We start from the raw sequence: 25,588 nt of genomic DNA on the forward strand, positions 1-25,588 counted from the left end.
TAGAAGAATTAACATAGTAAAATAATCTAATATTAACATAATTTATAAATTAGAAAATAATTAATAAGTATTTAAGTTATAATTTTAAATAACATGATTGGAATTTACACTTGTATTAATCTTTTCTTGGTCATATTATAAATTAAATCATAAGGTATTTAAAGCTAATTACTTTACTGCTAATTTTAAATGATCCTACATTTTTTTTCATCTTGAAATATCAAGACTATTATACTAACTCAAATAAATATGGGTTAAATATAATTTATTAACAAATAAATAAAACTATTTAATGATAAATCTATGAAAAAATCATTTAAAATAATTAGACAAACATTATTCTGATTGTAGCAACACTGACCAGAATGGATGCGAATGCATTGATTCACAATAATCATAATTTACGAGTAAATTACAAAGATCAATTTTGTTAATAATAATTAAACCTTAAACTAAAAAGACTATTTAGACAAATAAATATGCATTTGCTAGGAAAAATATTATTAATTAGACTAGACTTGTCAAAGCTATCAAGATAGAGAATGCGAACTGAATAAAAGTAATACCATATTTTATTCCTTTTTATTGAAAAAATACTTATATAAAATACTTTATATAAAAATAGATGAAATATGCGGATAATATTAATATATTGATTTCACCCAAAGAAAATGTATTTCATGTGATAATAATTGTGAAACATGCTATGGAGATTAGCCTAATAATTGCTGCACTTGCAAAAATAACTACTATCTATGTATTTAAATTAAAGATTACTATTTTTAAAATATTATAAATTGATAAGAAATAAAATTTTAATGATGAATTCTATTTAACATTAGAGTATTAAAAGAATAATTTTAAATTAATTATTATTTTTAAGAAAAGTAAAAATATTTATGGAAAATCAAATATAATTAATTTCGTTTCTATTAAAACTTTAAGAACAATTAAATTTTTAAATTTAATTAAATAAATTATTTAAAAGAATAATCTTCTTGCATTTAATGTTCTGATAATTGTTTGGAGTGCACAGGTTAAGATTCATGCTCAAAATGTGCTGATGGTTATTATCTGAGTAATTTTGAAATAAAATATTACATTTTATTTATAAATTTGAAATATAAAAGATAATGGAAAATGTATTTAATGTGATTAAACATGTGCTTTATGCGGAGATAAAGGAGTTTGTAGTAAATGTGTAGATACAAATGGAATAATATTTAATAGTATTTGTATTTGTAAGTAAGATTACTGCCCTGATGGAAATAAAGCCTGTCAGAGTCTGGATTAAAATATTATTTGTTAATAACCATGTAATTATTAATTAAAATTCCATTTATATTTATTATTTCAATTTATAAATAAACTAATTAGTCTAAATAAAATGTGGTGATAGTCAATATTTTGATTACTAAAATCTTAATTGTTAAAATTGCGATAAATCCTGTTTAACTTGCAAAAATTCATCAAGTTAGTGCATCTAATGTGCTAAAGGCTATTACTAAGATAATCCAAGTATTAAATTCAAAAATCTTTTACTCAAATAATATAAATTTAAGAAATAATTAATTTCTATTTATTTTACTAAAATAAATATTTAAAAGAATAAAATTCTTGCATTTAATGTTCTGATAATTGTTTGGAGTGCACAGGTTAAGATTTATGCTCCAAATGTTCTGATGGTTATTATCCAAGTAATTTTGAAATAAAAGATTATCCTTTATTAAAAAATTTGAAATATAAAAGATAATGGAAAATGCATTTAATGTGATTAAACATGTGCTTTATGCGGAGATAAAGGAGTTTGTAGTAAATGTGCAGATACAAACGGAATAATATTTAATAATATTTGCATTTGTAAGTAAGATTACTGCCCTGATGGAAATAAAATCTGTCAGAGTCTGGATTAAAATATCGTTTGTTAATAACCATGTAATTTTTAATTGAAATTATATGTATATTTACTATTTCAATTTATAAATAAACTAATTAGACTAAATAAAATGTAATGAAAGTCAATATTTTGATTACTAAAATCTTAATTGTTAAAATTGCGATAAATCCTGTTTAACTTGCAAAAATTCATCAAGTTAGTGCATCTAATGTGCTAAAGGCTATTACTAAGATAATCCAAGTATTAAATTCAAAAACATTATACACAAATAATATAAATTTAAGAAATTATTCATTTACTATTTTACTAAAATAAATATTTAAAAGAATAAAATTCTTGCATTAAATGTTCTGATTAATGTTTGGAGTGCACAGGTTAAGGTTCATGTTCAAAATGTGCTGATGGTTATTATCTGAGTAATTATAAAACAAATATACTTTCCTTTAATAATAAATTTGAATTTTAAAAGACAATGGAAAATGCAGTTAATGTGATCCAACATGTTCTTTATGTGGAGATAATGGAGTTTGTAGTTAATGTGTAGATACAAATGGAATAATATTTAACAATGTTTGCATTTGTAAATAAGACTACTGCCCTGATGGAAATAAAATCTGTCAGAGTCTGGATTAAAATATTATCTGTTAATAACCAAGTAATAATTAATTTAAAATCCACAAATATTCACTCTTTTGTTTTAAAAATAAACTAATTAGACTAAATAAAATGTGGAGAAAGATAATATTTCGATTATTAAAACCTAAATTGTCAAAATTGCGATAAATCTTGCTAAATTTGCAAAAATTCATCAAATTAGTGCATCTAATGTGCCACAGGCTTTTATTAAGATAATTAAAGTATAAAAATAAAAATATTTTACACAAAAATTATAAATTTAAAAAAGTATTTTTTTAATTTATTATTTAATAAAAATAATTATTTAAAAGAATAACCTTCTTGCATTTAATGTACTGATAATTGTTTGGAGTGCACAGGTTAAAATTTATGCTCCAAATGCACTGATGGTTATTATCTGAGTAATTATAAAATAAATATACTTTCGTTTAATTATAAATTTGAATTTTAAAAGACAATGGAAAATGCATTTAATGTGATCCAACTTGTGCTTTATGTGGCGATAATGGAGTTTGTAGTAAATGTGTAGATACAAACGGAATAATATTTAACAATATTTGCATTTGTAAGTAAGATTACTGCCCTGATTTAAATAATGTCTGTTAGAGTCTAGATTAAAATATTATTTGTTAAAAACCAAGTAATTAATATTAATATTCCATATATCTTCACTAATTCAATACATAAATAAACTAATTAGATTAAATAAAATGTAGTGAAAGACAATATTTCGATTATTAAAATCTTAATTGTCAAGATTGTGATAAGTCTTGCTTAGCTTGTAAAAGCTCATCAAAATAATGCATAACATGTGCTTCAGGATATTATAGTAGTGATAGTATCAACTTTCTTCTACTAATATTTTATTATTAATTCAATTATTTTAATTATAGATTCAAGCTGTTTATAGTGTCATTAATCTTGTTAGGAATGCACTGGTATCAAAAAAAAAAATAATTTTTTTTACACTAATTTTTTTATTTAATAAAAAAGGAAATGGAATCAATAACTGCAATTAATGTCAAAGTGAAAGATTCTTATATTCTGGATATTGTATTTGTAATTAAGGTACATGTGAAGATTAGGATACTTTTTAATGTAAATAAAGCTAAAACGTTTGCATTTTCCCCTGTAATTGATTATATCCTTAAATTAGATTTTCAATTTTTTTTATAATTAGAAATAATAAGTTGCTAACCAGGATAATTTTTTTAGTATATCTAAAATGATTATGGCTGTAAACCATGTGATAATAATTGCTAAACATGTATATATTCTTCATTATAATGCACAAGCTGCAAAATTGGGTTCTATTTAGAAAACAGTAAGATTAAGATTTATGAAATTTACTAATTAATGCTTAATTAATAAATTTACTAGATATTTGCAAGCCTTGTCATGAATCTTGTTTGGAATGCTCAGGACCAAATAATAATTAATGTACATCATGCTCACAAAATAGAAATTATTACATTGATCAAAATAATAATAGTTATTGTTGCTATGGATAGTGTTTAACATGCTTTGGAGATGGATATAATCAATGTTTAAATTGTCAATCTTAAAGACAATTAATATAAAATTAATGTATTTGTAAAAAGGGGACATGTGAAAATTAAAATAAGTAGTGTATAGCATCTGATAATGTTTGTACTTCACCAAGTAAAATTTTTTTCTTTTAAATAAAATATTTAAGTTTTAAAAAAAAGGCTTGCTAGTGTGTCTAAATAAATAATACTTTGATTACGACTTAGGCTAATGTTAAGATTGCCATAACTATTGTTAAACATGTAGAGGTAATACTTCAAACGGTAAGGATTGTCTCACATGTATTGATGGAAGATATATTATCAGAAACAATAGTAAAAATATTCAAAAGATATAAAATTAATTATAAAAATAAAATAACTAAAATATTTAAAGTTGGAACAGATTAATAATTATGTGGACAGTGCGATTACACTTGCAAAACATGTATTAATTCACCAAACTATTGTACATCATGTGATGTAAATTTAAATAGAATAGATCATTCGAAATAAGACTGTAATTCATCCAAAAAAATATCATTATTTATTTTTAAAATTTTCTAATTTTTAAGAAACATGCCCATGCGATGTGAATTCAGGATATTATGAAAATTCTATTGATTAAACTTGTGGTAAATGTGATCAAACATGCAAGACGTGCTTTGGCGGATAAAATAATAATTGTTACACATGTCCAGATTTATTCACATTTTCTAATTGTAATTTATTATGCTATTTTTTTTATTTGATAAGAATTTTTTATTTATTCTTAGTTAAGTGCATTTGTTAAGATGGATACTATCTTGATCCAAAGACTTTGAAGTGCTTATAATGCTAATACTAGTGTTAAACGTGTAGTGATTCTTAAAATTGTTTATCATGTGCGATAGATAGATAATTAATAAAAGGTAATTTATTATTAAATAATTAATGTATTAATAATTTTTATAAAATTCATTAGATACTAACGGATTTAACTAATGCTAGTGTATTCCAGGTTTATATGATGATTAAATTTAAAAAAAGTGCACAAAATGCTAATATTCATGCCAAACTTGCTCTGATTACAATACTTGTACATCATGCGTAAGAATGAGAAACCTATCAGGTATTAAAAAATAAATAGAAAATAATTTTTAATTTAATTAACTTAAATAAATTTTTTTTGTCATAAAGATTCTTAATGCCTTTGTCAAGATGGGTATTATGATAATCCTTAGACATAATAATGTGAATAATGTGATTTTACATGCAAAACATGTGTTGGCCCTGATAGTAATTAATGTAAATAATGTCCAAGCAACAGATAACTTGATCCCTTGAGCAGTAATTTATATTAATAATATCCAATAAACTGATAAATAAATATATTTAGAAAAGTGTATTTGTATAAGCAATCTATTTTATGAAGATCCTAAAACTAGAGAATGTATTAGATGTCACTACTCTTGCTAAATATGCTAACCAAACTCAAGCTAATGCTTAACTTGTGATTAGAATTAAAACAGATTTTTAGATACTCAATGTAAATTTTAATTACTACTAAATTGTATCTATATTTATTTTAAATGGAATTAAAGCTGGAAACTGTTTGTGTAATCCTTCATTTTATGAAGATTCCTAATAAGTGTGTAGATCTTGCCACTATTCTTGTCAAACATGTAAAGGTCCTTTAGCTAGTTAATGCGCTTCTTGCTCGTTGTAAAATAATAGATAAGGTAAGTATTTAGATGAACATAATTAATAATTAAAGATTAATTTCTTTTAAATTTTTAGCAATTATTGATCCCTAAACTAAAGCAATGACTTGTATTTGTATAGATGGATATTATGATTAATTTAATTAGCAAATATGCTCTTAGAAATGTCATAATACTTGTCAGACATGCTATGGACCAGAGTTATATTAATGCACTTCCTGTAAGTCTAATTTGAGGAATTTAAATCAAGGTATTTTTATTTTATCTTTTTTATTTTTATTTTATAATATCTTAATAATTTTAAGGTGTATGCACTTGCAAAGACGGTTATTTTAACTTGGTTTAAGCTAATTAAGATGATTAATGTATTCCTTGCCATCATTCTTGTGCTACATGCTTTGGGCCAAAAAAAAATTAATGCATTACATGCACTGTTGAAAACTATAGAATAACTTAGCCTTTTGCAAGTAATTTTGAATCCATATAAATCTTACTAAAATTTGTTTTTTAATAAAATCAATAAATTCAGATACTTGTCCTTGCTTGGATGGGTATGTAGATGAGGGTGAAGATGATCCAAGCTTGAATAATTAGTGTGTATAGTGTGATCACTCTTGTAAAACATGTTAAATTAAAAAAGATAGATGCACATTATGCTATGACCCAAAATTGTACTACAGATATGATTAATCTTAAAATTACTAATGCCCGTGCTTTAAAGGATATTTCGATAATGGGAATACGTAATGTTAATAATGTTCCATAACTTGCGATGAATGCATAGGAACTTCTAATAATTGTATTAACTCTTGCAACCCAAATGATTTTAGAGTTTTAGTTAACAATGCATGTGTATGTATGTAAGGTTACTATGAAGTGTATGAATTGAATGGGAGTCCTAAAAAATAGTGCTCTCCCTGTAGCTATACATGTTTAGGATGTGTCAATAATAGTAAAATAATTTTAAAATTTTTGAAAAGATTTTAAACTGTTTCTTAACTAAATAGGTTCTAAATGTACTTCATGCCAATTAAGCAATACATTCAGAGTTGACTAAATAAATTAAAACTTATGTCCATGTTAAGATGGATACTATGACTCTGGATAAACAGTATGTTCAAGTAAATTCATTTTTTTTAAACAATTTTTAATTTTATTTATTTTTAAGAATGCAATTATACATGCAGTAAATGCTTGAATTCAAGTAATTGTACTTAATGTGCATTAAATAGTTATCGTGTTTAAACAATTGATCCTAATTAATAAAATGAATTTATTTGTCCTTGCTAAACTGGATATTATGACAGTGGCACAAATAATCCTCTTTGTGCATGTAATTTTTTTAAATTTTTAAATATTATTCTTATTAAAGATTTTTTTAGAATGTCTTCCTTCTTGCTATACATGTTCAAATAATACATCATGCGACTCTTGTTACGCTAATTAATGCTCTCAGAATCCGAATGACCCAGCATGCAATCTATAAAATTAATTTAGAATTATTTTTGTAGACCCAGCAAGCGGAATTAAAAAGTGCATATGTTAAAGAGGGTATTATGAGGATTAAATAACAAAGCAATGCTTAAGTAATATTTTTTATGAAATCTTTTATCGTATCAAATTTTAATTGTGATAGAATGCAATCCTGAATGTGAAGAGTGTTCAAGTAAAAGTGATTGTATTGATTGTAACACAGCCAAAACTCACAGGACAGTTTAAAATTAATAATGTCTATGCTAGAATGGATATTATGAAGTTCCTAATTAAATAAATTGTGAATGTAATATTTTTTAAATTTTCGAATTCATTTATTTTTAATTTAAAATAGAATGTGATGCTACATGTGTCACTTGTACTTCTAAAAACGTATGCTCACTTTGTGACGGAATAATTTAGAATAGGCAACTTGATGCTCCAAATAAAAAATGTGTGTGCAAACCCTATTTTTATGAAGTTTTGGATTCTCCTAATTGCTAAGGTATAATATTTGATTGTTCATTAAAAAAGTTTTTTAATAATTTTAAAAAATAACTAAGCATGTGATTATTCTTGTGGTTCATGCAATGGAGCTTTAAATAATAATTGCTAATCATGTGATGATTCAGATATGAGATAGCTAATAAATGGATAATGCGTTTGCAAAGAAGGATATTTTGATGATGGAACAAAATAGTGCAAAAGTAATTAAACTTTTAAATTAATTAAAACATACCAATTTATATTGTTTCAATTATTCATTAAGAATGCGATTACACTTGTAAAGCCTGTTTAGGGAGTAAAACATCTTGCACAAAATGCGATTCTGGAGCTTATAGATACCCAAGTGACTCTAATTTATCTGTTTTTAAATGTTTGTGTTAAAGTGGATATTATGATGATGGATTCGATACTTAATGTTAATGTAATTTAATAAAGATTAATAATTAATTTAAATTAAAAAAAAAAATTAAAATTAAAAAGAATGCTATGATTAAAATTAATATTGTCAAACTTGCGTTGCAAACTAGTCTGGTCATGGATTTATTTGCACCTCATGCAATTAATCAGATTAAAGATATATTGATTAAAATGGATATTGTAAATGCAAAGATGGATGGTACTAAGATGGAAATAATAGATAATGCTTATGTATAAATATTAATTATGTGACTTAATAATTTTAAATATAAAATAATTTTTTTTTAATTTTAAAAAGAATGCAGTAGTTACTGTAAAACATGTATTGATTAAGGAGATAAGTGCACTTCATGCTATGAATAAACTTAATTCAGAATTTTAAATCAAAATTAGTTCTAATGTATTTGCTCACAAGGATATTTTGAATCAGGAACTGAAATTTGTGGAGGTGATATCTTTTTTTTTATTTTTAAAAATTTTAATCTTTTTTATTATTAGCATGTCATTATAGTTGCTTAAATTGTTAATCAAATAGTAAGTTTGCTTGCACCTAATGCCCTGGTTAACTATTTTATAGAAGTAGTTAAGTTAACTCTTAGGGATAATGCTTGTGTATAGACTAGTTCTATGATGATGGTTAAAATAAATCATGTGTTTAGTGTGATTAGTCATGTATAGGTTGCTATGGTCCAGGAAACTCTAATTGCAATAGATGCAATACCAATAATCCATTATAGCCTTACTACAGATATGGTATAAGTTGTGTTTCTTAGTGTCCTCAAGGATTTTTTTAGAACAAATAGCAGTTTACTTGTGACTAATGCGAAAAATAATGTGATACATGCAAAGATTCAAAAGATTTTTGCCAAACTTGCTCTCTTTATAGAAAGGAGCCTCCTAAATGTGATTGCAGAGATGGTACCAAAATCAATTATTATATTAAATATAAGCAAATTAAATTTAAATTTCTTTAATTATTTCATCTTGGTTTTAAACTTAAATTGTAATATATAATTTAAATAACTTAGGATATTATGAAAGTGATTTTTAATGCAATAGTTGTAGTCCCCGTTGTTCAAAATGTGTCTTAAGTGAAAGTTAGTGCACAGAATGCCCAACTGACAGACTTTTACCTCCGTTGTGTGAATGTAAAGAGGGTTCTGTTGAGGATCCAATTACACTAAAGTGTATTTAATATAAAATGAAGTGCCCTGTTTTAGAAAATATGTTTGAGATAACAAACTCTAGAGCATTATGGTTTTCTTAAAAATTTGCATAAAAAATCTAGTAAAATTATGATAAATACCTAATAAAAAGAAGAGTTTTTCCAGTTATTTCTATAGACTAAGTTGATATTTTAGTGATTTTGGGAGTTGCCAAGTTTAATAATTTAGGATTATATACTTATAGTATGAATGGATTAGGACAGCTAATTAGTGTTTTAGAATAGAATATAGACACAAACACAAATTAAGTATAATAAATGATAACAAGAATAGTAACTTGTGATTCAGATATTATATTAACTGTAAGCGATGACATGGTTAAGCTTTGGATTATAACTATGGGCAAGTAGTATACTATTATTGATATTGATCAAGCTCAGTAAGAATAGCTTTTTGAGGCTCAAAATTTGGAGTGCTTTATTTCATATGAATACAATTTAGGTGATGTAATTTCAAAATAATATCCTACTTATTCTTCTCTTTATAGTGATGGCACTAAAGATGAATAACCTAATGTTAAAATTTTAAACCTAATTTACCAATAGAAATAAACAAATACTATAAGAGCTCTTTACATAAGAGGAGTTAATAATATCTTTTAAAGTGTGTAAAAATCAGAAATAATAAATTAAAGCAGTTAGTTACCACAATTTAATTTATTTGACATAGATATTTTACACTTAAGTGTTGATGCTAAAGCTATAATCTTAAATGATAAAAATTTCTAATACATATATTAAAGACTTAACAGCTTAGCTTTTGATTCAGATATAGGTAATTGGTAATTAATATCCAAAAAAAGCATAACTAATGATTTAGGAATTGATAGTTCTTGGAACTTAATATAAATTTATAAATTAGATTCCTTAGTATATTCAAATGGCATATAAATAAAATCAATTAAATTATCGAGTTTAATTTCTTAAAATTAAAATGATCCAATTTAAATCATATATTCATAGTAAGTTAGTTAGGATATCTTTAACTTTAGTTAATATTTGTAAATAGATGATAATAGAGCTATCATTTTAGTTAACAAACCAGTGAGTGTATCTTCTTAGCTAAATATATGGGATCTTAACTAAAATAAAATTGTTAATTAAGTTGTTTAAACAGATCCATAAATTTCATGTAAATTTCACATGCTTTTGTAAAGCAGTTAAAATAGCTAGAGTTTTGTAGGAGTTTCTCTTTTTTTAGAAGATGACCCTGATTAGTAAAATTAGAATTTAGCTACCAGAAATAAATGTTAAAGTCTATTTCAGATTATGAGTGTTGACTTAAATAATAAAATTACAAGCTAGCTAAGCAATTCTATACTGCTATTTGGAGGATTAAGAAGTATTTTACAAGAATCTAAATTCTCTAAATTTGATAGCAATATTTTAATTCTAGCAAGCTATTACTACACAAATTATCAACAAACAACTACTTTTTTTATTAACATATAGGAGTGGAATATAGAAAATAACGCAATTCAAAATAATTATCTACCAGTTTAATGCGAAGATACATCTAAATATGCCTTATATTAAGTTTCTGACGATAGTAAACTAATAGTATGCTCTGTATAAAAAGAGTTAATAATATAATACCAAACTTTAAATTAAGATGGAAGCGTTAATAAGCAGATCATAACTCCTAACATTGTTTAGGATTTTATAAATATATAGCATTTGGCAGGCACTAAGTATATTGTTTTTTATTCTCAAACATAAATAGAATTGATGGATTTAACTTAGTTAAATAATTCACTTTAATTAATATAAGATAAAGATTTATTAAATTTACGTCCCCTCGTAATTAGATCCATCTAGCCTATCAAAGATTCAGATAACCCTAGCTAAATTGCTTTAATGGTAGTTATATCTACAAGACTGGTATACTTTTCATTATAAAATAACTCTGATGATAAAAGAATAATAGTTTTAGATCCCTATAATGGAGATAAAACTATAGATCCTATTTATACTAAATTTGATTAGATAAAATATGTTAAGCAATATGACATATTAGTTCATTACTTTGCATAATATAGTATATTGAATATTGTTAGATATAATATATCTCTAAAGTTCTACTAGATCGATTCTATTACATACGATATTGATTCTGCAGTTGATACAACTAAAGTTTTCTCAGATTCTCAAAATCAATATACTTTCATTGCAATTCAAGATAATTTAAAAAAGAAACTAATGTCTTGTAATTTACAGTATAATTCAGGATATAGATGTGATTGGACCATACATTATTATAATACTTATAATTCCCTATCAGGCTTTGATTTGAATTTTGATATAAGGTCTATTCTTATTTGGGATACTAATTTATTAAACTCTGTAACATTTGCTTATCAAAAATCAGATAATGCTAATACGAAGCTTATTTGCACACATACATACAATATTATTAATACTAATCTAGATAAATAATCAGGATTTATTTCAACAAAACCTTCTTTAGCTTATATAATGAAAAGACTTTATGAATTTTAATTTAGTGTAAATTATCCAAAAGAAATTTATTTCATGCTTGATCCTAATAATTAATATGATGGAACGTTTTTAAGATGGATTTAATATATCCCTATTAAGCAAATAATTATTTAAAATTCTCAAATTTAAGGTGTAGATTATTCTAATTAGATAGATAAAGAAAACACAAGCTACCCTATTGTAGTGATAACTCAATCAACATAAATTTTGTTAAATTCGGGATATATTTCTTCTATTTAATTTGTTTCAATTTAATTAAAGATTTAGGCCAAATTTGGGCCTTAAATACCTGCTATCACAAAGTAAAGGTATGTTGTAGCTAATCATAATATCTTATATATCAAAGATTAATTAAATTAGATTAACCTTTAGCTTATTGATTCATCACTAAATATTGATAATACATTATAAAATTAGAATGGCTTACCTTAAGTCTCTTAAATTTAATTCTTTTTTGATGGGATAAATAATTTGATATTCAACTCATTAGTGATAGATAATATGGTAGCCTAAATGTAAGAAAACTATTCAATTATTCGTATATTTAATGTTTAAAAATTCTAAATAACCAATTCATCTCTAACAAATATTGTTTTGAGCTAAGTTTATCTTTTGTCAATAGAAAATACAAATTCTTTATTGAGTAATTTAACAATATTTAATTTAAATATGACTGCAATAAATAATGATATTACTTTAGGAAAAAATAATAGTACCACAATTTTAAGGAATATTTAAAGTAAAGAGTCTGATGATAATTTAATTATTTAAGATTAATAATAAATTCAATATTTTATTGATAATCAGTACTAATATCTAATTCCTAGTGTTAAAGCAAATTTAAATGAAAATTATAGAAAATTAAAATCAACAACTCCAAATATTAATAACACTAACTTGCTATTGAAGAAACCAAGCTGGTATACATCACCAATCGTAGCATAATAAAAAACACAGCTTTAGATTAATTAAATGAATGCAACAAATGTTAATTGTAGCAATCTATGTTTTGGTGGACTGCTTTTAAATTTATTTTCAAATATAACAGTTTAGCAATCAAATTTTACAAATATTCATTCTTTCTTAGGAGGTGCGATAGGAGCAACAAACTCATTTTAGATTTTGACAATTAAAAAAACTAATTTTAATTAATGCAAAGCAGACTGGGTAGGAGGAACTATCTACTTAGATGACTCTTAAACTGAAGAAGAAGGAAAACTTTATACCCCATAATTTTACCTTTAAAATGTTAATTTTACAGGATCATCAGCTATATAAGGAGGTGCCCTCTTTTTAGTAGATAGCACAAGTATGTAAAACATATATACTAAGGTATCAAATATTGCTTTTGTGAATAACACTGCTGAGTATGGTGCTTGTTTGAGATATTAAGGGACATCAAGCTAATCTATTCAACAATTCTTAGCCAACTCAATTTTTATAAATAATAAAGCAATTAATAATGGAGATAAATTACTGTCATATCCTTCATATTTAGTGATGAGATTGGATAATTCCACATATTATTGTTCTGATTAAAAAACTTCCTGCATAATTCAAGATATAAAAAGCGGGGATAAATATCCTGGAATAATTTACTTTTATGCTGTAACTGAAAATCTTGATATAATTAACTTGCAAAGTCTCTATTAAGCAAACGATTAAAGCAATATAATAAATTATACTGTAACTCTTGTTGGCAGTGACAAAGTTGATATCACTGGAAAAGACACTGCCAGCTATGATCCTAAAACTAATAGCTTTTAATTTGATGAATTGATTTTAACTTCTTTACCAAATACCACTTAAGCAGTCACAGTATTTTATTAATAATTTTATTATTTTCTAAATAAATATTTTGTTTTTTTAATAATAATATATTTTCCTTTTTATTTAGGTTACAACAAATGCAATATAAGTTGCATAGAATGGTCAATATTCATATTCTTATTCATTTACGCTTTATCTGAATTTTAGAGGTTGTCTAGAAGGTGAGATTTACTAATCTTAGGCTTTATCTAATTTGTATAGTTGCTATACTTGTAAAGAAGGTTATTACAGTCTTGTTTAACCATAAAAAGGTGTAACAAGTTGTATTCCCTGCCCTATTGATGGTGGTGTTGTTTGCTAAGGAGGTAATACTATATAAGTAAATTAGGGGTATTGGAGAAGCTAAAATGTATTAGAATTAGAGTATAGTTAATGTAAAATAAACCCACAAGCTTGCATAGGAGGTTATTCATATGGTAATTTTATAAAAAAATGAAAATTAATTAATTAATAATAAATATTGAAATAGGAAATTAATTATGCTAAATTGGATATATTGGTCCTTAATGCGAAACATGTGATGATTCATAGAGTTATGTCAAATCTAATATTTATTGCTAGCTATGTCCAGAATATCGACTTAATTTGACATTTACATCCTTATTAATACTCTCATATATTTTATACTCGATAATTTTAGTCTTCATTTTAATGCACTCAATGTTAAAAAAAATATTAATAAGGAATATCCATCAAACGATGAATAAATTTATAAAGCTAAACTAAAAAGTTAATAGAGATCTTTATAAATTTATTAAAGTTGAATAAGGTGATGAGGTTTCAAACTGTATTAAAATCATCCTACATCACTTCTAAATTATGATTGTAATCAAGTCATTTGATTTTTATTTCCCTAAGTTTTTAGAGGATGCAATCTCAATATCAGGCTCTCCACCTGACACAATGATTTAATCATTTTCTTGTTTGCTTTATCCTTTATCAAAAAGTTTAGGTATATCAAATGCTTACTCAAAAGTTCTGGCTATGTTTTTACTTTACATATTTGTTAATTTAATAATGTATTACTTCTCAATTAAAGTAAAATAAATAATTTTCTTGTGAATTTTTATTTTAAATAGATTATAATTTATTCTCAAAAGGTTTTTAGAAATAATTAGAAGAGGTAGCTTTACTTTAACAGCACAAGCATGTTAGTGAACTTAAATCTATTTTAGCCTACCTTGTTTTTAATATCAATTGATCTTATAACATGTAGATAAATTATAAATGGTTAATACTTAAAAGGTGATCTTAGAGTAGAATGTAACAGTTCTACATACTAAAAAGGAATTTTCATAGTTATTCCTATTATGGTTATTATGAACTTAATATTGCCATTTTTCATTTATTATAGAATAAATTATCATAAGAAAATTGGTTAGCATCATTAATACTCTTATCAAATTGGCCACTATAAGAAAATTACATTTTATTGGGAATTAGTGAAATCTATCATGAAGCTTCTTATTTACACATGTGCATCTGTTTTCTATGATTACCCTACTAACAGAGCAGTATTTGTAAGAAACCTTTACTACTTTAGAAAAAATTTTATTCTTTTAATTTAAAATGTTTAAGCTTATTTATATTTTTTTTTAAATAGATAATATTTGTTCTTATAGTATATTTCTTACTTTAAAATCGTATGAGCCCATATAGAGTAGAAATGATGGGTAGAATGGATAATGAAAGTACTATAATAGGATGGATTTCATTGTTGATGGTTATACTTATAGTTGAAAATAGAAATTAATATTATACAACTATAGTATCCTTTTCTGTACTGATTGCAGTAAATGTTGCATTTTTCATTCTAGTATTAGCAAGATTGATCAAAAGTTCTTACTTTTTTAGAAATTTTATGGTGAGGGCAAGGCTTACATTTACAAGAATTAAAATTTTTAAAAAGTTAATACCTAAGTAATTGTTAAGGAAAATATATGTTGATTACCTATGTTAACGTATTTAACTTAAAATGCAAAAAGAAAGTAGGGCTCGCTCTATAGCCAATAGCCTTCTAGGGTTCTCAAATATAAGCAAATAATCCAAATAAAAATATATTATACAAGCTTAAAAGCCATCAGTCATAAGCTATTCAATAGACACAACCTATTCATAAAATGTATCATAAAATATGAAATAATGTTTAATAGAGCTTGAAGATTTATCAACAAATACTAATTAAAATATAATGACAGAAAATGATTTGAATCAATAGCCAAATAATTCGATAAGCTTATAAATTAATGAAACTTAACCTCAATAAGTTATATAAATATAATCCTAAAATAGCTAAAAATATATTGAAGTTAGAAATTTAAATATTGTAAATTAAAGTGAATAGAACCAAGAAATTTAAGATCAATAAGATGTTTTCAATTAATTTAGTTTATCTAATAGACTTGAAAGAAATGAAATATAAATAGAAAAACCTTCTTACAGAGATAGCGAGTATATAGCTAGAGCAGAAATTCTTTCTTTTGATTCACTAAATGAAAACATGAGTGCTGATATAGAAGCAAATAGAAAATCATCAGTTTCTTCTAAATCTAAATCGTTTTCTCCTTTAATTGAGGGTTTTAACAAATCGTTCCCCTTTATATAGAATTAAGTAAGCTTAGATTTAGCTATAAAAAATAAAAAAATAATCAAATATAATCCATCTTCTGATTAAGTTGATTAAAAACCAATTTAATTAATAGAACTAACAAATATAGATAAAATTGATGATAAAGATGGAATTTAAAATTTGGCTAAACTTTAATAAAGTTAAGTTAGAAAACACAAAAGGTCATTTAGTCAAAATTCAATTTCAGAAGATAACTCAGGAAAATATATTATTTAAAATTAAAATCAAATTTAGAATAATTAGTAAGATTAAAAGAACTCTAAAATTAACTCTTCAAACGATATTGAGATTTCATAAAAGAATAAAAAAATAAAATCAAAAAAAAATAAAAATTTAATTGAAAAAATCAAAGATGAAAAAGGGGAAAATAAAGACTTTTAATGCACAACAGGGATGATTGATAATGATTAATTATGAAATCGTTAGTTTTTTCAATAAATATATAAATTTGTATTCATAAACAAATTATAAATAATTATTATTTAATAAACATAATGAAATATTTAAATATTTTTTGTAAAATATCACTAATAACAAAACTTGACTATTTTTATATATGCTTTCACTTTTATTATTTTATTTATTGGTGGGAATGCCAAAATTAAGGTATATTTACTTATGTCTATTATGATGTATTTTGTAAAGATTCTGTAGATTTGTTAAATGATAATAAGGATTCAGATCTTTACTTTATTTATATTGAATTTATGGTCTTAGATGAGCAAAATAATCCTAAATCTATATAATTTGAATTACTTTACTCTCTAAAGGTTTAAGCTGTGCTTACACAATATCGATCAATCATATTATTTTATGTACTTTAACTTGTAAAGTGAGAATTAGGTATGCTTTAAATTTTTGTATTATCATTTCTTGATAAATGTTTGCTTATCAAAAGATAATCTATTATATTTACTCTCCATCTCTCAAAATATTTCACTAATTAAGCTAATTTTTATCTTTACTCTTTTCTGTTTAAAATTTTTCTGAGCAAGTTATTAATTTTACTCTATTTCTGTTTTTTATTTAAAAAAAAAATTAATTTATTAATATTTTAAGATTGTAAAGATTACATTTAACTAAATTAAAAAGGCACGGTCATTTAATTTGTTTAGGAAAATAGACTAATTTTGTTATACTTTTCGAATAAAAATTTCATTTAGCTTAAAGCTTAGTTAGATTATTCCAGTCAACTTTTAAATTATCTTCTTTGGTTTTGAAATTACTTAATTCCATTTTGAAAAATAAAATTAAGTTGTTTTGATTAGCTTTTTTTGTAGCAGCTTGAAAACTTTTGAAATAAAAAAATTTTTAAAGAATTTTAACATTTTATAAAATTAAATTTACACATTTATTTTTATTATATACTTAGTATTATTTTAGAATCTGAGCTACATTTTTATTTATTTGAATCAAATAGTCTTTTCTTCACTTCCTATAAATCTGAACAATCTGCTTATTACTGACTAAAAATGCTATATTTTATTTTTTATTACTTTAATTTTTATAAATATCATTTTTATATTTACTTTTAATTTGTATTATCATGATGATGTATCACAGAAGATTTATTACACTTTTCAGTAGGCATAACAATCTCTACTTCTACAAACTATTGTGAATTTGTTTTAAATTTCCTAGATTTATAAAACTATTCTTTGTGTTTAATAAGACCATACTTAGATTACTATGTATCTTAATGTGGGTCAAATTCAATAATACTATCATTATTTTATTTTATTTAACCTAGCTAATAGTTTTTTGAATCTGATATTTTTTAATAACAAAGTTAATTTCCTATTTTAAGAAAATTATTTTTATGAGCTAAATTGTAATAATTTGCTCCTTCATTTTCTTTATTTTCAATGTTATGTTTTGAGTTTGACTCTAGTTACCTGTCAAAAATAACATTCTTGCTATTCAATTTTTAGCTTTAAAATTAAAAGTCCTCTTACTCATTACTTATTCTGGCATTATCTAAAATTTCTTTTGTATCATTCAAGCTTTTTATTAACAGTTGATTTTAATAACTAATTTATTCATTCTTCTAATAACTTTTCTTTAATATTTTTATTTTATCATAAGTATATTGTAGCTCTTCATTTGGTTATCTATTATCTTTTATAGCTATTTAACTTTATTTTTGCTACTAACTATTATAGATATTAATCTTTTTATTCTGTTTGTTTGGCAATTGATCGAAGTAGTAATTTTAATTATCTTGAGACTATTAATATTATCTCAAATTTTATACAGTCACTTAAGATTCTTTTATTGTATTTATTTTTTTATTGCTTCTACTCCTACTATAAGAATGCTTATAAAACTAATATTTAGGAGAATTATTTTTAAGCTCTATTTCATTCTAGCTTTATTAATGAAGGCTTTTAGAACAGCGTAAACTTCTTTATGAATTTATTTAACTGTTCATCAGTTCTTATCTAGAATTTTTCAAAGAATATCCTGTATTTGATAGAGTAAAAGTATTCCCAAAATCTCTATTTTTTTTAGCTTAATGAAATATTGCATTGAGTTCATTATCAATATAACTATTTTAATTTAAGCTTTAATCTTAATACTATCTTTATTACATAATTGAGCAGTTTTAACTGACTTAACTAATTTATGAATTGTTAAATTCATCTTCCTCTTAAAATTTAATTTTTTGTTTCGAAATGAGAATAGGAGAGTAATTATCTAAAATATGTAGATGGTTTTATTTTTTTTATATTTCTTCAATAATGCAAGAATATTTTTCAACTAAACTTTTTTGAGAAAGCTCATTAGAAATTCCTCTATTTTTGTACATTTTTCTAAATATTATAAATTAATTATTTTATTCTAGTATTCTAATTTCTTTAATATTTCTAAAAAATTTGATTTTTGATATTTTTGTTTATTTCAAAAATTAACGATAAAATTTAGCTTTTTTTTTTTTGAAGAGTTATCCTGTTGTTAAATGTGTTGATTATTTCTTAATTACTATTAAACATAATTATTTAATATTTGATTGATTTAACTATAAAAAATTTTTTTTACTTAAACAAATAACATCAATCATTCAATAATTTAAAGTAAATATAAAATAAAATCGTATTTTTTGGATATGCACTAAAATTTTAATAGGTAATAAGAAGCTAAAGAAAGAAATGGGGTTAATTCTTAGTCTTTAAATTCGCGTTAACCTCAAAAATAACTTAGTTTAAATCAAACTACGATTAATTAATAGTAAATAAATATGCTAAAAAAACCTGATACATTTTAATCTAAGAATGTTATGACTTTTAATGATTTTCAGAAACACATATAGAATTTAAATTATGTAAATTAAGTATCACAACAATGTTAAGCCAGTTCTACAAGGTCAAATTAAGAAGAAAGAAGTGGTTACATGCAATATAATCAGCCTCTATCGAACCAAAGCAAATAAAACATCTAACATTTTTCATAAAATTAAATAGATTAAAAATAAGGGAAATCATTTAACAATAGCTATTTGTAAGAAGAATAAAAGGTTTTTTCAAATACATAAAATAATATATAATAAAGAAGCTAAAAAAATTGCCCTCTTCCACCTAGTTAAACTTCTATTTAATAAGATTAGAGCAATAAAAAAAAGAATACTTAAAGTTAAAGTATATCAAATTTAGTTAGAAATAACCTCCTTTTAAAAAATAGTGCTTAGAGTGAATAACAAATAGAGTAAAGTAATTATAATTACTCAAAAAATACAAATCTAGTGAATAATTAGTAGTAGTAAATTAATTCTTAATCAGCATCTTACTTAAGCAACAAGCAATATACAAATTAGCAAGAATAATAAAGGTATTAATAATAGCAAGTATCAAATAGATGGCTATTTACTAATCAAAACTAAGCAAATAACTAGAATCAAAATAATGAAAAGAACTAATAACCAGTATCTAATAATATAGATCTTTAAAATTTTCAAACTAATACTATGCTTGGTTGTAAGTTAGCCTCTAATTAATAATCCTTCTAAAATACTCCAAGGGATAAAATTTAACTACCTCAATAAAATTAAAAAAATAGCTATTTAGACTTCGAGTCAAGTTAATAGTAAACATCTAAAAATTAAGCAAGCCAATATATGACTAAAAATACATAATTTATAAAAAATAAAGAACCTTAGACATTTCAATCCATATTGCAGTAGTAACAAAATCACACTTAAAACTCTTAAAGTAACTAACAAAGCTTTCAAAACGGAGTTTAATTAAATAACTTTCCATAAACAAACGAATTAGATCTAGCAGCTGAAACACCAAAGTAAAAATTTTTTACAAAAATATAATACGACAATAATAACTACAACAAAAATAATAAGTCAACTGATAACATCTCAACCAATAGTTTGTTAAAAAGAAATAGTGATAAGAAAAATAATTTGAGAAATGTGACTCCTCCAGATTCAACTATTAGATATAAAATATCAAATTAAAATAATCTGGAAACTCCTTAATGTAATTTTTCCAGTCTTATCATGAAAAATGATTAATCTCATTAATAATTACCTCGTAAAAATTTAAATAATTAACTTAAATTAGAGAGTATAGATTAAGAGAATTATTATAGCTATAATCAATAAGCAGAGCGATAGGTTTAAAATAAAATGACACCAAACTAGTATGAAAGTAGAATTTAAGAACTTAAATAATTAGTTAATGATTCTGAAAATATTTTAAATACATCTGAGTCAAAAATATAAATTAACGAAGAAAGCACTCCACTTAATAACAAACAAAAATTCCGTTATAAATTAGAAGAATTCTAATAAGAAAATAATAAAAATTATGATTTTAATAAAAATAATAATAATAAATTAAATAATGGAACTGAGAATTCATTAAGTGTAGAAGAGCATATTGATGATAGTATTTTGGATGAAAAAATTTCAAGGAGTATGTTTAAAGCGAATCCTTCATAGCACATTTAATAAAAAGTTCAATATGAATGCATATCAATAAAATGTTAAAATTGTTAGTATGAATAACAACTTCAATTAAAAAAAATTTTAGAAAATATCAAATAAAGCTTGAATAGCAATGTTTTTATGAATAACTTTACGAGAGATAACAGCTATAGAAACGAGGTAAGTGAGTTTAATATAAATACCTAAGATCAGAAAAAATATAACTTATCCTCGTCATCGAATAAAAATATAAATTTTTATAATAATTTAGAGTACGATAAACTTTCAGTAAATATTATTTAAAATACTCCTTAAATATTGAAAGTTAATTTTTTATTAAAAAAGAATTAGATAAGAGAAGTTAAAGAATAATTGAGCCCTGAAACTACACTTAATAGTATAAATGAAAATAGCTAGGATCCTAACAAGACTATTAGACAACTAAACTGTCTAGCTAGTGCCACGTATTTAGATTTAAGTAAAAAATCTCATGAAAATTAAAGATCTTCATCTTCAACTTGTAATCTTAACTCCAACAAATTAAAGCAAAATAATTAAGTAAAATAATTATTTTAAAATATTCAATTTTTAATTTTATTTTAAATTTACATTAGCTGAAATAAAATAATGACCATGAACTCAATACAAAGATTGAAAAAATTAATGAATAATTGAAGTTAGAAGTGAAAGTAAACAATATATTAAAAAATGAAATAACTAACTAATAATTTTTAATAGTAATTAAAATAGAATTTGACATAAAAAGAATTTGAATTAGAATTTCAATAATAAAAAATGGATGATATGAATACTTAAATTAAGACCTTAACTTTAAAATTGCAAGAAATTTAGTAAAAATATAGTTTAGATTAATAAATTATATAAACTTTAGAAATAGAGAATAGAAAACTGATTGAATCTATAACTAACATATTTACAATAAAGCTAAAAGTATCTTGATTTCTAAAAAAAAACTGTCTACTTAGATGCTAATATTTTAATTATTCAAATTATTTAAAAAAGTTTATTTGATAAAAAAAATTATTTAAAAATTATAAAAAAATATATATAGCTATTAAGATAATTATTTTATGAAAGCAAATATAACAAAGGCTTGATACCACTAATTATTCATAATTTACACCATAAAGTATTTATTTAATACTCTATAAAATTATCATAAATAAATTTTGTAAGAATAAATAAATATCAAATTTTCATTTTTCATTTTTTCATTAAAATAAGTTATTAATTTATAAAATAAAGTTGTGTTATTATAATTCATTTTTTACTCTTAATATTTGATCTGATTAATTAATTTCTTCAAAGTTTGATTTTGTTATTATTAAGACCTAATTCTACGAAATTTAGTCATATGAGATCTAGTATACCTCATCAAAATTATTTTCAACTAGCTGAGCACATTCATAATTATTAGATTTATAAAGATTGTTATTATATTACCAATAAAGTATTATTTTTTACTTATAAATTATACCTTTTTACCTTTAATAAATAGATTAGAAGATAATTTTAAAATGAAAAAATTTACATTAAAAACATCTAGATAAAAATATTAGGATAAGATTCAATAATTATCTCAGAGACTGGAAAATTGTGTAAAACAGTAAGCTAAAACAAAGAGTCTCTGTTAAAATATTCTATTTATTCTTCATTGTCTACAATAATATACAAAACTAACTTATTTTTAGAGTTTTTATTGAAGTATATTTTTGAATCTTATTAATAAATTTAATTTATTATGCTACATAATGAGCTAATTACTTAAGGTTCAAGGGTTTCAAATATATTTTAATTTTCATTACTTTTAAAAATTTCTATAATGTTACTAAATTTCTAATTATTATTTGTCTTATATAAAATTGTTAGCATATTTTAATTCAAAACAAGTAAAGCTTAATCAGTTGCTTGATTAAATATTTTTTAGTTCTCTTAGAAATGCTCCACTGCTTTCTAATGGAAGGGTTTTGAAGCTATAGGAAATATAGTTTTTGTCAATGAACTCGATTAGTTTAAGCCAACCTATTATCATTAATTATATAATAATGAATTTTTAATTGATACATTCAAATGAAATGTTAAAATAAATTTCAAAAAATTGTTAAGAAAATTGATTTACAAATTAAAAAAAAAAATTAATTTATTATTAATTAAAATTTTTAATTACTTAAAAAGGTGTTAGAATATTAATTCTATACTCTATTTCTTTGCTTGCAAACCAGGAATAAGAATTAATAAATTCAATGCAATAAATGCCTTCTTACTCTGCCAAAAAATTAATCCGATATGGTGCTTAATTTATTTTGCCAGTTCTAATTAACTCGATAGGATTAATCTTTTCAGGCGTATCTAAAGGCCCTAGATATTTTATGCAGAGCTTAATATCTTTATTTAATATTCCTATTGAAAGATTGACAATAGAAAGCTTTTCAAAGATATCGACATTTATGTTTATCTTTGATTTCGAATTTATATGAACTTTTTTAGTTTTACCATTTTTAATAACACATTGTTAAAAATCAAGTAGGGGTTGGTAATTAGAGATTAATTCGCTTTAAATAATATTTTAATGATTAAGAATCTTCTTTTATTCAGATTTTTGAAAATGGATTAACAGCTCCTAACTTAGCTTATTTGAAAAAATAATTTTTTTATGGTTGCTTTCCACTTCATCACTAGTGATAAAAAATAATATTAATTATGTTAAATGCTTTAGTTTATTAAAATTTAGATCTGTTTTTAAGTTATCTAAAACTTAATTTAACAAGTTTATTAATCCGATTTTTTAATTTTCTTATAAATAAAAATAACTCTTTATTAATATTTATGCCTTTAGTATATCATTTTGCTAATCTTAACATATAGACTACCTTGAGGAGGATTTTAATGAGACATTTGAAGTACATTCATCTTATTAATTAAAAACAATAACTTTCTCAATGAATAATTAAATAAAATCAATATAATTAGTAAATCTTTTTATAATTTCATATTCTTGCCATAATACAAAAGATATTGGTTGAACTATATTACTCTAAGCATCATCAAAGCTTTAATTTAATTAAATATCTTCATAACTTTCATGAATTTGCTCGTCACCTATACTATTTTATTATTTATCCCATTCTTTAGATATTTGTTAGATAGAATTTTTATCATCAGAATATGAATCTTTCGTAAGCTTCAAAGTTGATTGGATTAACTTATTTTTGTCACATTCCTCATTTATTTTACTTAATTAATCAGGTTTATTAGAATTAATCTGCTAAGACTATTTTTACTAAAAGAGATTTTTGTTATAAATAAGATAAGGAAAATTCTATTTAACTAACTATGAGGGCAAATAAAGTTACAAATTATAGATAAAAAGCACAGTTTCTAATATATTAACTATTGTTTATTCCTATATTTAATTTTCAATTTTTATTTTTTAATGTAGTTGTTGCATATCATTTTGCTAAAACCCTAGTGGAGTAAGTATATCTTATGAATAAAAATTCAAAAAACAGCATATCTCAAAAGAAGAATCAATCTAATCTATAAAATTCTTTAATATATTTAGTCCTCTGTTTAGTGATAAAGTACACTCCTCAGTGTAATGCTTACAATATTATTATTACCATTAAATAAAAAACTAAATTAAGCTATATTTCTCTTTATCATAGCACTTTAGCTCATCAGAAATGAAATCTATAGCTTATTCTTAAATATTAAGAGTTTTATAGATATACTAATAAAATATTAATTTTATCTAATTGCTCAGTTAAGTGCCTTCTAATTTTTAAAATACTTGGTCAATTTCTTTCCATAATTTTTTAACATTTTCTTAGGAGCATAATAGCTTATTACTTTATATCTATTCAATTATTTCTTATAACTTTTATAAAATTTTAACTCCATCCTAATAAATATTTTATATAGTGGGCTAGTTTGAATAAAAAGTTGGAAATAAAGCTTTCCTTAGAGGAAGCTATATTTTTTAGCTAAACTATTTCTTATTATTTTCTTAAGATTCTTGACTATCGTTTATATCTTTTTGATTAGTAGGCGCGCTTTTTTTATTAACAAATTTTTAAAAAATAAACATTTTTTGTATTATATAGAGCTTAATCTAATTGTCGCTTTGTATAATTAAGAAAATTGTTTTTAAAATTTTGATATAAATTGTAGATTTTATAATTAAGAAACCAATCAGCTATGTAATAAAGTTATTGATCACCAACCAAAAAAATATCAGATAAGAAAATTATTGCTTAAAAATTTAATTTTTATAATATCAGAAATATTTTTTA

The 25,588-nt window shown here is 23.2% G+C and overlaps 4 protein-coding genes across 4 annotated transcripts; 2 read left to right on the plus strand and 2 right to left on the minus strand. All coding sequences in view use genetic code 6, as the record gives it.

Annotated features, from left to right (window-relative positions):
- Window positions 1-93: 93 nt before the first annotated feature.
- TTHERM_00295160 (bowman-birk serine protease inhibitor family protein) lies at window positions 94-16,759 on the plus strand (the record flags this gene model as incomplete). The annotated part of the gene is made up of 49 exons (XM_001013148.2): window positions 94-154; window positions 330-407; window positions 461-559; window positions 626-757; window positions 989-1,078; window positions 1,131-1,316; window positions 1,378-1,518; window positions 1,608-1,697; window positions 1,750-1,935; window positions 1,997-2,137; window positions 2,224-2,313; window positions 2,367-2,552; window positions 2,845-2,934; window positions 2,988-3,173; window positions 3,234-3,371; window positions 3,427-3,471; window positions 3,527-3,664; window positions 3,714-3,857; window positions 3,914-3,973; window positions 4,026-4,087; window positions 4,135-4,195; window positions 4,243-4,395; window positions 4,457-4,579; window positions 4,635-4,781; window positions 4,836-4,970; window positions 5,024-5,170; window positions 5,239-5,388; window positions 5,438-5,587; window positions 5,643-5,780; window positions 5,839-6,012; window positions 6,068-6,229; window positions 6,292-6,714; window positions 6,770-6,883; window positions 6,931-7,095; window positions 7,145-7,348; window positions 7,399-7,542; window positions 7,591-7,740; window positions 7,799-7,942; window positions 8,005-8,163; window positions 8,223-8,390; window positions 8,458-8,607; window positions 8,658-9,077; window positions 9,188-13,701; window positions 13,781-14,129; window positions 14,183-14,245; window positions 14,275-14,442; window positions 14,474-14,751; window positions 14,814-15,233; window positions 15,317-16,759. The coding sequence occupies 49 exons, from the start codon at window positions 94-96 to the stop codon at window positions 16,757-16,759; spliced, it is 13,359 nt and encodes a 4,452-aa protein (XP_001013148.2).
- Window positions 16,760-17,855: 1,096 nt separating this feature from the next.
- TTHERM_00295140 (hypothetical protein) lies at window positions 17,856-19,151 on the minus strand (the record flags this gene model as incomplete). The annotated part of the gene is made up of 1 exon (XM_001013146.2): window positions 17,856-19,151. One exon carries the CDS (start codon window positions 19,149-19,151, stop codon window positions 17,856-17,858), a length of 1,296 nt encoding a protein of 431 aa, XP_001013146.2.
- Window positions 19,152-19,619: 468 nt separating this feature from the next.
- Window positions 19,620-22,192, plus strand: TTHERM_00295130 (hypothetical protein; the record flags this gene model as incomplete). The annotated part of the gene is made up of 5 exons (XM_001013145.3): window positions 19,620-21,455; window positions 21,621-21,833; window positions 21,890-21,964; window positions 22,026-22,126; window positions 22,174-22,192. 5 exons carry the CDS (start codon window positions 19,620-19,622, stop codon window positions 22,190-22,192), a joined length of 2,244 nt encoding a protein of 747 aa, XP_001013145.3.
- A 315-nt stretch (window positions 22,193-22,507) lies between these two features.
- On the minus strand, window positions 22,508-25,461 carry TTHERM_000295119 (hypothetical protein; the record flags this gene model as incomplete). Its single annotated transcript, XM_012796894.1, has 3 exons — window positions 23,464-25,461; window positions 22,828-23,318; window positions 22,508-22,781 (listed from the first exon to the last, which is right to left on the minus strand). The coding sequence occupies exons 1-3, from the start codon at window positions 25,381-25,383 to the stop codon at window positions 22,508-22,510; spliced, it is 2,685 nt and encodes an 894-aa protein (XP_012652348.1). The 5' UTR covers window positions 25,384-25,461.
- Between the last annotated feature and the right edge of the window lie 127 nt (window positions 25,462-25,588).

This window comes from Tetrahymena thermophila (genome assembly GCF_000189635.1).
Source record: "Tetrahymena thermophila SB210 genomic scaffold scf_8254688, whole genome shotgun sequence".
Classification (NCBI taxonomy): Eukaryota; Ciliophora; class Oligohymenophorea; order Hymenostomatida; family Tetrahymenidae; genus Tetrahymena; species Tetrahymena thermophila.